The following is a 13,340-nucleotide window of genomic DNA, read 5'->3' on the forward strand; positions in this document are numbered from 1 at the left end:
ACTTGTAACTTGTAATGGAGTAATTTTTGCTGCAAAGTATCTGTACTTTCACTCAAGTATGGTTTTCAGGTACTCTCTGGTCACAGACTAAATGCACTGAACCGTCAAGTGAATTTTATCATGCGCACATCTGCCAAGCCCTTGCTCAATCCATCATCCCACAATTAGCTGCACAGAATGACATTACAAGTGATTATTCACAATTAAAACCTTGTTTGTGGCACAGCAATACAGATTAAGAGTTAATATATGCCTTTATTTAATTATCTAACCTGAATAATAACAGATTATGATGTGAGTTCAGATATATATAAGCAGAAAAATATTTTATGTCAATGTCAGAGTGTAAAACATCTGTGCTTTATGTTAACGGTGGATTGCACATGTAATTATGTACACTTACAGGTGTTCAGGAATGTGCAAAAACCTACAATCAGTGCTAGAAACAGATTTTAGCCTAGGGAGAAAAACGTTTATAATAATTCCAACTTTTGACTTGGAATGTCTGGGATTTTTAAAATGTGGAAACATCTGGCAAAAGGGAAGACTTTGTATTGCACAAAAGTTTATTAATGAACTGAAGAGTTAATGCAACATCACTCTTAAAGTAGAGAAAAAAACACTTAAATGTACAAAAATGAACATTTTATACAGTGGAGAAATCCATCCTATTCGTCCTCTTCATCACTGAATATCATCGTCATCAAATAGATCTTCAAAATCTGTGAAGAAAGAGAAGTGTGAAGGAGTAGCACAACACACAAAGTTTTTTTCTCTATATGCATACAATAATGCAAAACAAACCTGAATATGAAGAGCTTTTTTTTTTTTTTTATAAACATTTGTTTATTGAATAGTCTGCACAAATACCTGATCTTATGATATGCTGTTCTCAGTAAAATAAGGGTATGAGCTCTTATCGGGGTTTCTGGGTTATTTTCCGTAAAGGCCCCCTGATAAAAGCGTCCCCGAGTGACACGTGTTCAACTACTTCAAGCGCTGCAGATGTATACAGAGGCCCTAAAGAGGGAAGACCTGCTGCGCTGGAGCCAATGAAGCCCAATAAAAGCGCTTTACATGGGCTCAGTTTCATACCTCCTTTACTCTTTAACTGCCTGCTTTTTAGGTCATCCTGTGCCAAGCTGAAACTACCTTTACTATCAGTATATAGAGGAGGCGGAAAAGTATAAAGAAAATTGTAGAGTATGCATGTTAAAGCACTTTGCAATATTCCGTTGCCAAGCAAACAAAAAAAACAGCAATTTAAATGATGGAAAGAATGTTTTTAAAAAGATTTTGCACAGATACTACACACACACACACACACACACACACACACACACACACACACACACACACACACACATATATATATTACTATCATTAAATAAAACTATCAAAAACACTTGTGTTAATTGAAATAAAGATGAAATAAAATAAATATTAGTTGAATATATAATATATACACACAAATTCATAAACGTGCGTGTGTGTGTGTGTGTGTGTATATATATATATATATATATATATATATTTAAGAAAAATGTAAATCAAACAAACAATTTGAAAATAAAAACTAAAACTGACAAAAAAAAACTTTTTTTTTTTTAAAAAACTGATAAAATGACAAAAGCACAATGAATTTACTAATAATTAAATTAAAAGTAACATGAAAACTAAAAATATAAAAATAAAAGCTAATTCAAATTATTAATAAAACTAAAATGACTGATACACATACATACTACCTGATTTATCAATTAGATGACCCATAAAAAAAACTAAAAATTGTGCCATACTAAAGTACGGAAGAGGATTAGGGCCAAGCAATAATAAAAAAATAAAACCATCTCGAGATTAAAGTTGTTAAATTTAGAGAAAAAAGTCGAGATAAAATGTTGAGAATAAACTCGTTAAATTACAAGAAAAAACTTGTTAAATTTTGAGAAAAAAGTCGAGATATAATGTTGAGAATAAACTCGTTAAATTACAAGAAAAAACTCGTTAAATTTTGAGAAAAAAGTCGAGATATAATGTTGAGAATAAACTCGTTAAATTACAAGAAAAAACTCGTTAAATTTTGAGAAAAAAGTCGAGATATAATGTTGAGAATAAACTCGTTAAATTTCGAGAAAAAAGTTGAGATAAAATGTTGAGAATAAACTTGTTAAATTATGAGAAAAAAATTCATTAAATTTCGAGAAAAAGTCGAGATAAAATGTTGAGAAAAGTCATTAAATTATGAGAAAAAGTTGTTAAATTACGAGAACAAATTCGTTAAATTACGAATTTGTTCTCATAATTTAACGACTTTTTTCTCATAATGACTTTATTCTCATAATTTAATGAGTTTATTCTCAACATTTTATCTCAACTTTTCTCAAAATGTAACATTTTTCTCATAATTTAACGAATTTGTTCTCGGAATTTAACAACTTTTTTCTTGTAATTTAATGACTTTATTCTCAACTTTTTTCTCGAAATTTAACGAGTTTTTTTCTCGTAATTTAACGAGTTTATTCTCAACATTTTATCTCGACTTTTTTCTTGAAATTTAACGAGTTTTTTCTTGTAATTTAATGACTTTATTCTCAACATTTTATCAACTTTTTTCTCGAAATTTAACGAGTTTTTTCTCGTAATTTAACGAGTTTATTCTCAACATTTTATCTCGACTTTTTTCTTGAAATTTAACGAGTTTTTTCTTGTAATTTAATGACTTTATTCTCAACATTTTATCAACTTTTTTCTCGAAATTTAACAAGTTTTTTCTTGTAATTTAACGAGTTTATTCTCAACATTTTATCTCGACTTTTTTCTTGAAATTTAACGAGTTTTTTCTCGTAATTTAACGAGTTTATTCTCAACATTTTATCTCGACTTTTTTCTTGAAATTTAACGAGTTTTTTCTCGTAATTTAACGAGTTTATTCTCAACATTTTATCTCGACTTTTTTCTTGAAATTTAACGAGTTTTTTCTTGTAATTTAATGACTTTATTCTCAACATTTTATCAACTTTTTTCTCGAAATTTAACAAGTTTTTTCTTGTAATTTAACGAGTTTATTCTCAACATTTTATCTCGACTTTTTTCTTGAAATTTAACGAGTTTTTTCTCGTAATTTAACGAGTTTATTCTCAACATTTTATCTCGACTTTTTTCTTGAAATTTAACAAGTTTTTTCTCGTAATTTAACGAGTTTATTCTCAACATTTTATCTCGACTTTTTTCTTGAAATTTAACGACTTTTTTCTCGAAATTTAACGAGTTTATTCTCAACATTTTATCTCGACTTTTTTCTTGAAATTTAACGACTTTTTTCTCGAAATTTAACGAGTTTATTCTCAACATTTTATCTCGACTTTTTTCTTGAAATTTAACAAGTTTTTTCTCGTAATTTAATGACTTTATTCTCAACATTTTATCTCGACTTTTTTCTTGAAATTTAACGACTTTTTTCTCGAAATTTAACGAGTTTATTCTCAACATTTTATCTCGACTTTTTTCTTGAAATTTAACGACTTTTTTCTCGAAATTTAACGAGTTTATTCTCAACATTTTATCTCGACTTTTTTCCTCGAAATTTAATGAGTTTTTTCTCAAAATTTAACAACTTTAATCTCGAGATGGTTTTATTTTTTATTATTGCTTGGCCCTAATCCTCTTCCATACTAAAGATCATATGGATATAAATATAGAAATAAAATTGTAAGCAGATAAAAATGGTTGATTTAAATGTAGAATTTAAAAATAGTAATTTCCAGGCCTGGAAAAGTAAATAAAAATTGAAAATGTGTAGGTTTTTCTCTGCTCTAAAGTATTTCATCTGTACATACAAATTAAATTTTGCCCAGGAATTTCAATTAAAATAATTTCTAGTAATGACAAAACATTGGACATGTCAAACAAGGTAACTGATCAACATATTGTATTGAGTCATATATAGAGATTGTGAATCTCACCATTGAAAAAGTCTGAGTGCACTGCCTTCTCATTGGCGGCCAGATCCATCAGCAGTCCAGTGCTGCCCCCTGCCTGTCAACACACAGCATTACTACAGACCTGTCCTGACATTGACTCAATCATTTATTTTAAACGAACACGGTCATACTTTTTTTTTTAGAACAAATAATACACCACAAACATGTACATACATACATTTCATATTGAATAAATACTAATGAGATAATGTGTGCATCTGAGGAAATTCGACGCTGTCTAGAAGAAAGATTAATAGCAGCAACACAGTGGCTGGTTACGCGGTAGCTTATACAGATTTAAAATGAAATGACACATACATTTGTTGATCACTTATATCTGAGATTCTTTAGCGTATGTAAACTTAAAGATACCCGTTATCAAGTGTCTTCTCACAGGCTATCGTACAGAGCACCATGTGTAAACACCAACCTCATCCAGGTCCACATACGGACCAGCTCCCTCAGGAAACATTTCATCAACTGCTGGCTTCATAACTTAAGTATTTTAAAAAAAAAAATCAGCGATAAATAAATGTTAAAATTGTGTGTTTTTCAGCTCTCTGTAACATTCACCAAAACAAACCCTTCGTTGTGTTCCTCTTTCCGGTGGTGTGTCGATTCGCGATGTCCGATTCGTGAATGAATTGTTCTTTTGAGTCGGATCTTTTTAAATGAACCTGTTTCCAAACACGATTTGAATGATTCGTTCGCGGAAACGTTTTCAGGACATGTTCATGAATGCAAACTGTATTTCTAAATGACTAGAATACATTTATTAATGAGCTTAACCATGGCTGCTACAATTACACATGACAACAAAAACTCTTATTAATATATTAGCCTACCTAATAAAAAATAAACAGCATGATAATTAAAAAACAACAGTAATCAACAGCCATATGAGGCTACATGTGGTTTTATTTGAATGTTTAGTTAGAGCATGAAATATGCCACACCAGTCGCTAAGGACCACATGATGTTGTAAAAAGAATCGAACCGGTTCTTTACAACGAACTGTTCAAAGGAATCGATTCGCGGCTTCATATCACCAGTTGTTGTTACGTCAAAATGTAACCGGCTGGAAAACGGGTCCCACTGGCTCGGTTGGAGAACTGGTCCTCACAGATTTTTGTAGTGATGGTATTAAAATAATTTCTGTGCATCAGGATAACACTTTCGTTTATTTCTTACATTTCCTATATTTACAACTGGTCGTATAATAGATCATAATCATGCACCCTGTTAATCACACTACAATGAAACATTAACAGTGAGACCTTTATGCATTTTTATTAGTAGTAGGCTACTATGACACAAGATTCATCATTATAAGGCTATAAATGTTAAAGTTATATTTCAGTAGTTATCTTTAATTTCTACTGACACAAACTAAACTATGATTGCTCAACTAATGATATTCACTTAGTGTTCGTGTTGCTCTGCCACTTCATAACCCAGCGTGTCTCCCAGATGCTGATGGGCGAAGAATGTTCTGGCCATTTCATTGATCTGGTCATAAGCCCCAATGCTGCGGAAGTATTCCACATAGTTCCAGAAATCTGAGGTGGAATATGACCAGTAGGGCACAGCCGGGGGCCTTTCATAGGGTACTATGTGAGAGAGAGAGAGAGAGAGAATAATAGAGCTTGTGTATTTCTGCAGAATTATTGCATTCCAGAATTCCTAATGAGTAACTGCAGAAGTAATGTCTAAATGTGCCTCCTTGTGTCCACAGACTGGCAAATGCAACAATTTGCTTAATATAGTGAATATATTTATAAAACAGCATCAGCATTTCACATAATCCAATTATTTGTTCAAATAAAAGCTTCATTGTGCATTAAGGAGTTTAAATGCTACTATTAATACTGTATATAGTAAATAGTCTGTTTACCCCCTTCAGGAATGAATCTGGCACCTGTGGAAGGAGAAAATAAAGGAAGAGTGAATGAAATTTATTTAAAATCCTCCCTTACAAAGAGCTGATTCAGGCATAGAGAGCTGAGGATCTCCAGAGGGATTCAAGAAATGTGTGCGTTTCCTCCTCAAATATTATTCCTAACTATGCGCACACTTGTCCTGATGAACACAGCTCAAGTCTTTAGTGTTTTTAATATTACCGTGTGGTATTTCATTGTTTTCCTTTAAGTATTCCAGTTTGTTTATTTGACAAATAGCAAGTAAAATCAGCCTCTTTCTTTTCCAATTCTCATATATTCTGAAAATCATGAAGTAGCTTTCACAGAAAATATCTAAAATGTCCAATATAGTAGAGATGAGGAATATACACTACTTACTGCTGAGATTAGCAAGAAAACACAGCAAGAAAAACCCCAAAAGCACACTCCACTTCATCCTTCCCTGGGGGAAAAAAAAAAAAAGTTAAATCAAAATTTATGTTTAAAGTATAATCTTGAAATAAAGGTAAACCATTGCTATACTGCATTCATGCATTCCTCATAATTGTTGGAAATAAATAACATTACCTCCTTTGCTGCACCAATTACGAGGTCCGTCAGTTTCTGAGAACTAAAAGATTTTGTGCTTCACAGGTTCTGGATAGACTGGACCCCAAGTTCAGGAAAGTTTTGTCCCCACCCAAACTAGATCTACATCATCATGGAAACCACCTCAAGACTATCTATGATATGCATTTCAAATCAAGTTGGTTTATACATCATTCCATATAAATTAGATGCCAAGAATATAAGTCCATTTTAATTAACTGATATTCCAGTAGAAATCTGAACACCAAGCATTCAAAAAGGCATTAAAAATACAATTTTCAGGACCAATGCACACATCAAATCAAACAGGACTCAAGTATATTCACAAAATAAACACATGTTTATTAAAATCATTATTCAGGATTGACATGACACATAAGCGAAAACCTAATTAGCAAAGGGTAATGTTTTATTTATTTTTCAAAAATATATAGGGAGCATTATATTATTTGCCGGCTGGGTTTAGACAGTTTATGCAACAGTAGCTTTATAATGATAATTCAAGTACTCATAATAGTGAAGGCACTTAAACCTTTCTGAACCAAAAATATATATTTCAGTCTTCACTGTTTATATAGGACTATCGCATCCTTGCTGATCTGTGGGCATCATTTTGCTCACGTCGATGTTGTCATGTGAGAAGATCTCTTTGGCGTGGTAGATGATCTCTGCGGGCAGAATGCGTGAGCGTGCGAGGATCCAGGCGTAGTCCACATGAAACAGCCTGAGAACATCAGTGCACGAATAAACAAGAGCAATGCTGTTGTAGTCAGTGGACAGGACCCAGTATGGGGCGTAGGGTGTGACTGTATATGAAAAAGAAACAGGAAAAAAAAGAACTTTTCACACTTGAAACAATAGAAGAGATATTCTAAAATGTTCAATCAAACAGAAAACACTGATGGACTTACAGTAGGAGAAACTGACTCCAAGCTTTGCTGGCTCCTTCATGTCCTGAACGACTGCTGTGCCCTCAGCTGTTCTAATTTTTCCTTTGCTGTTTTATATAAATACACAGTTTAATCATGGATAAATGATAATGATAAATTTCATTAAGAAGTCAAAAGATTTGGTCGATAAATTACTCACTATGTCTGAACATTGAGAACTTGGATGGTGCTGTCAGGTCTTAGCGCGTAGTTTGCCTCAATACACTTGCCTCTCTCAAAGGATGCTGGGAGCTTTTCAATTTCATACCACTTTCCAAGGTACTTTGAGTGAAAGGAAGAACTCATATAAGCATACAGTACGCTAGTACTCCAGAAAATAACATTTTTCACCCTCATTCTAAATCAAACAAAACAGCATTTGGATTTGTAAATACAAAAAGGTGAGTAAATGATGATAATTTTGAGGGGTGAACTATAAGATTGTAGTCCTACCTTGTTTAATTCAAAGTTTGGCTGGACCATTGGTGTTGGGCAGGGGCCCCAACGAAACGTCTGAGCAGAGACCAATGGAAGCAGAAGAGGTACGAGCAACACAATCACGGCCTTCATTCTGTCAAGAGTTGCTGTCTCAGCTGTGGTGAGAAAGTTGTGGAGTCATGAGCACAAGATGCATTAGTCATTTTGCTGTTGTGACATTGTATGAGTTCTGCACTATGGCTTAAATACATAACGTTCTATTGTCTAATTACAATAAAGGCTAGTGTTGTGCCGAATTCTGTGACCATAGGCGCTGTATTTCTCTAATCCTACTCCCAATCCTAATCTTAACACTAACCCATCAGTAGCCTACATTAAAGGATTAGTCCAATTTCAAATAAAATTTTCCTGATAATTTACTCACCCCCATGTCATCCAAGATGTTCATGTCTTTCTTTCTACAGTCGAAAAGAAATTAAGGTTTTTTGATGAAAACGTTCCAGGATTATTCTCCTTATAATGGACTTCAATGGACTCCAAACGGTTGAAGGTCAAAATGACAGTTTCAGTCTTATCTATCGAAATGATCTAACGGAATGAACGCAGCGCCATTTCCATTTTTTCCGTAAGTAGAATAGGGAAGGCGTAGGACATACAGCGTAAGCTTTTTGAAGAATATGAAAGTGCGGTTTTGGCGGAAGCACTTGGAAGGTGATCATTTGTTTATATAAAGCATATACAGTTACATTTTTTTCGAAAATGACCCATCGTTTCGATAGATAAGACCCTTATTCCTCGTCTGGTATCGTTTAAAGCCCTTTGAAGCTGCACTGAAACTATTATTTTGACCTTCAACCGTTTGGAGTCCATTGAAGTCCATTATAAGGAGAATAATACTGGAATGTTTCATCAAAAACCTTAATTTCTTTTCGACTGAAGAAAGAAAGACATGAACATCTTGGATGACATGGGGATGAGTAAATTATCAGGAAAAGTTTATTTGAAAGTTAACTAATCCTTTAAGTGTATCGGTGGGTCTCACATTTCGGTAGGACTATAAAACACCTGTTCACACGCATCTGGCGTTCCACTGCGATAGAGTGTAAAAGCTTAACTTGCATTTTAAAAAATATATAGCCTATATAACATTTCATTGTGCTACGTCTAGCATCTCGTTGTTTCCCATGGTGTCTCGCGCATTCTCCGCGTTTTTAAAATGGCGTGTCAATTTAACATAAATTCTTTTAAAATCGCGAATGGAGACTATTAAAAGAAGTTATTTTCCATTTCGATGCGCTACGTCTCGCGTTTCCCTGTGTGAGCGGCTCTGAGAAGTGTAGCATGTAGGTTGTTTTTAAACGCCTTTTGTTTTGAGTGGCATAATTTTTTTTTATCTAAAGCTGTCAGACTTGCTAGACCCGTTTGCAAATATGCAGAACAAATCAGTGGCGTACACGTGCAGTATGTTATGTTATAAAACTGTGTGGTTACGAAATGTTTTGAATAGCTATCACTTACTGATTAAATTTTAAATAGCCTAGGCCTATGCTAATGATATAATACATGATATAGAATGATCTACATGTAAACAATATAAGGAAACAATTATGAACATATTACTGTAATGCTTTTGTTAAATAATAGGCTAGATTAAATCATATAAAATCCAGTTTGTTGGATAAAAATCACTGTTTAGCAGGAGCTATCCGTTTTTTTCCAGTTTATAAAGATGGTAGCCCTACATTTTTAGACCAAAATTTTAGACCAAACACTACTGATAGCCTACACAATACACGGAATACACAAGTACAGACAGAAATTATATAAAATTCAAAGACTTATGATAAAATATCACATAACAGTAATAATATCACAGAATAGATATCAAAAATAAGGCATAATAACAATGCAAAGAAAATCAATACCTGTCTAAGATGAACCTGTTGTTAAGCACAGAGCCAAAAGGTGTTGAGTGTGTGCTGGAACACTAACCGTCTGCTGACAATAGAGGAGGAGACGCTCATAACAGACAGAGATTGTGTTGTAACAAGAAGCAGCTGATTATGTAAATAGATATCATGGGAGCAGTACTGCACAGACAATGTGTGGTGTTTGTCTCTTGATTTGTCCTTTTTTGCCTAGACATATTATAACAATGACAAAATGGTTTATAGGCTACTAATGTGGGTCAGGTGATCACAGTCAATTATTTATTAAGATTATTTGCAGCAGTTTCAGTCCCTTATTCATTGATAAAACTAACAATCAGATTTTCCCAAGGGCTGTAGCAGATACTAAATGGTAGGCAATTATGCATTATGAAACAAATATTACTAATATTGTTATGTAAGTTAGGTTATTTGGTAATATTTAAATCTCAGTATAGTTTCACCACACCCTTTTTGGTTCAGTGTCACCTTGGTGATGTTAATGACACTGCTGGTTAAAGGGTTAAAATGAAAATTCTGTCATTATTCACCCTCATGTTATCCCAAACCCACAAGACATTTGTTCATCTTTGGAACACAAAGTTAGACAACTGTGCCGAGAACAGTTTGTAATCTTGCCGTGCCGTACCAGGCTCCAGTGGAAACACAACTGAAACCGTTCCTTACCCTTCTAAGAACTGTTCGGCCCGACAGTGGAAAAGCAGCTATTGTTATTTGAACACGTGTTAGAAAGTGGTAGTTGTGTGAGCTGTCAATGGAGGGACTGAAAACTCTCAAATTTCATTAAAACATCTTCATTAATGTTCCGAAGATGAATAAAGGTCTTACAGGTTTGAAAAAACATGGGAGAGTAGTTAACCCTTTAACTGCCCCACCAAGAAAAAAGCATTTGAAAAATTTTTTGCTTGCATTTTTTATCTCATTATGTCACTAGTTACCACACTCACTGTATTTTTTTTCAATACATCCCATAATTTTTAAAATATCGGCCTCTACCAAATGGTTGAGATGGCACTTAAAGGTAAAATACAAAAATTCATACACATACTATGAAATTCAGAAAATATGAACTATAATACTATTTTATTTAAAACATAATCAAAATAAAATAGTTTTATATATTGAATCTTGTTTATTTATTGAAATATTCTATAAAATATTTCAGATTTTCATTTTATGACAGAAAATTACATGTTTTCTTGTTTTTTTTAACAATAAACAAAAATAAATAACACAAATAACTAAAAGTAACAAAACTTAAGACATTACATTCTTTCTGCATTCAAAAACTAAAAACAAAATAGCAAAAGATAGTAATATAATGGCATTTTAGGCTTTTATGACTCAAGAAACGCCATCAAGTGTGGTAGTGCAACAGGATTTCTCTTTTTTTTTAGACATATGAACATTTCTCTTCTCAGACAGGGTGATAATTTGGATCCTCTATTGGGTCATCAACATCACTGAGCTCAGCATCAGAATCTGGGGGGTTTTCTGGGGCAAGGGCCTGAAGAGTGCATGTTCTTGTACCATAGAAACTGTTGACATCCATCTAGTAACTGTAAAAAAAGCAACAACAAACAAATAAATAACAATCTCTTACAATTTTAGTAATGTTAGTTCACCAGCATGTCATTTAAGAAGTAATTGCCTCTGATAATTATGATTTCCACACATTAATTCAATGAATTCATTATATTTACATCAAAAAATATGCAAAGTGGCAAAAAAAATACATATTTAAGAAATTATCTCAGCATATTCATGAAGAAATAACAATAGCTGTCATATTCATAGCTAATAATGATCAGACGTTTATATTTCTCAGCAAATAGTCCATTCTGACTGCAGAAATGGATGATCTGAAAACATTACCTTAGCTTTTCTGCATTTACCTTTAAGTGTCAAATCAACCGTTTGGTTGAGCATGTTTTTGAAAAATTATTCGAAACATACTAAAGTGTTTTAATGGCACCAAGTAACATAATTTTGTAAAGTTAGGGCTCTTACAGTGTAATATGTCAAAAAAAATTGCTTACCTTGCAAATTTTCACCAAGAACAGTTCACATGGCAGGAGTGATTTCTTTGTTTCTGACATCCATGTTTGAGGAAGTGTTGTAACAAGTGCTGTTGATTGACACTCTGACATCTAGTGGATTTTTTTGGCATAACATACCTCAACCAGATGGTAGAGATGGCTCAATCAGCTTGAGTTAAGTTAGGTACTCCTCTCAGTGAAATATAGTGACTTAAAATGTGCTCTACCATTTGGTCGAGCAGGCAGTTAAACAGAATTTTAATTTTTGGGTGAACTAACCCTTTAAATGCTTGATCAAAATCAACAGCAAATTTACAAAAGGTCTTTTCACAAAATATTCTGTTAAAATCTTTAATAAAAAATGCATTTTTCCCATGAACTTTTGGAAAATCACAAAAAATAAGCTGTGTTTAACACAGGGTTATGACACTTACACGTTTTATCTAGCAAGATAATCTTTACAAGTTAACACAACATTAATACATTTTGAAGCCTAAATAAAGTCGTCAGATATAAAAAGCTAACAGCTATAAACGGACTACAGCACACCATGGTCGCGGATCAATGTCACCACCACAAAGCTTCCTCAAACTTTATTTAAAAAACAACTTTATTTAAAAACATGCTCGCTGTGTATGAATACTTAACCACTTTTTCATGAGAAATGCTGTCCAAATGTCCTGTTTGTCATGATGACGTATAAAGTCCCCGCCAAAGGTAGTCCCTTTTAGCAACTTGTTAGCAACCGCCGTTTTTAAGACAAAATAAAGGTTTAAAAAAAATCACATGTGGGTTATAACTGGTGTGTTTTATGTCATAGATCAAGACGTGAAAATATTTAGAGGCTTTGTTAACCACAGACCTTGTTTCATGCGATTTAGTAAAAACCCATTCAAAAAACCTATATGGTGCATCCCAATTTGCGTACTTATGCACTATTCTATGATGTTTTTAAGTATAAATAGTGCAAGTAGTGCGTTCACACTGAAAATTCCAAAAAGAAAAAGTACACTTAAATACCCGGATGATGCACTAAATTAATGGAAAAAACGAAGTGTGGAATGTTGGACACTTCATGCACTCAACTGCCGCAGCTTTAAAGGTGCTAAAGAGGATGTTTTGTTTTATACATTTTTGCAATATTACTTGAAACTGTCTTTACTAACTGATAAAAGACTATTTATTAGGTGCACTGAAAGGAATAATATTAATATACATCATCTGTGCACGAGGTAGGGCCTTAAAAACATCAGCCAATCGCGTAAACGATTGGCCCTCTGGCTTGTCAATCACTGCCGTGACGTTCCTTGTGAGAGACGAGCGCGGCTGCGCGCTCCAGTAACTTTCCACACTCCACAGGCGCCGCATGCAATGTTTTTGTCAGGAGACCTGAGTCTCCTTGTGAGTTACCTGCGGTGAGTCCGACATAATGAATCCAAAAAACACAACACAGCGAATGCCGGTGGTAAACACTCGTGTTCAAATACTCGTGCACGCG

At 33.5% G+C, this 13,340-nt stretch overlaps 3 protein-coding genes across 4 annotated transcripts; all 3 read right to left on the bottom strand.

The window, feature by feature from the left end:
- Window positions 1–548: 548 nt before the first annotated feature.
- Window positions 549–4,621, bottom strand: cops9 (COP9 signalosome subunit 9). Its single transcript, XM_048175005.1, has 3 exons — window positions 4,411–4,621; window positions 3,963–4,035; window positions 549–722 (listed from the first exon to the last, which is right to left on the bottom strand). Exons 1-3 carry the CDS (start codon window positions 4,471–4,473, stop codon window positions 685–687), a joined length of 174 nt encoding a protein of 57 aa, XP_048030962.1. The 5' UTR covers window positions 4,474–4,621; the 3' UTR covers window positions 549–684.
- On the bottom strand, window positions 4,491–6,566 carry otos (otospiralin). The gene is made up of 4 exons (XM_048175004.1): window positions 6,467–6,566; window positions 6,278–6,341; window positions 5,875–5,898; window positions 4,491–5,590 (listed from the first exon to the last, which is right to left on the bottom strand). The coding sequence occupies exons 2-4, from the start codon at window positions 6,333–6,335 to the stop codon at window positions 5,403–5,405; spliced, it is 270 nt and encodes an 89-aa protein (XP_048030961.1). The 5' UTR covers window positions 6,336–6,341; window positions 6,467–6,566; the 3' UTR covers window positions 4,491–5,402.
- A 240-nt stretch (window positions 6,567–6,806) lies between these two features.
- apodb (apolipoprotein Db) lies at window positions 6,807–9,996 on the bottom strand. Of its 2 annotated transcripts, none has more exons than XM_048175003.1 (5): window positions 9,847–9,996; window positions 7,870–8,009; window positions 7,577–7,698; window positions 7,399–7,484; window positions 6,807–7,293 (listed from the first exon to the last, which is right to left on the bottom strand). In XM_048175003.1, the coding sequence occupies exons 2-5, from the start codon at window positions 7,984–7,986 to the stop codon at window positions 7,058–7,060; spliced, it is 561 nt and encodes a 186-aa protein (XP_048030960.1). In that variant the 5' UTR covers window positions 7,987–8,009; window positions 9,847–9,996; the 3' UTR covers window positions 6,807–7,057. The 2 variants fall into 2 exon arrangements, with proteins under 2 accessions (XP_048030960.1, XP_048030959.1); XM_048175002.1 differs by having other exon boundaries at window positions 9,780–9,989.
- Window positions 9,997–13,340: the final 3,344 nt, after the last annotated feature.

The sequence above is a fragment of the Megalobrama amblycephala genome, linkage group LG22 (assembly GCF_018812025.1).
Source record: "Megalobrama amblycephala isolate DHTTF-2021 linkage group LG22, ASM1881202v1, whole genome shotgun sequence".
In the NCBI taxonomy this organism is placed as follows: domain Eukaryota; kingdom Metazoa; phylum Chordata; class Actinopteri; order Cypriniformes; family Xenocyprididae; genus Megalobrama; species Megalobrama amblycephala.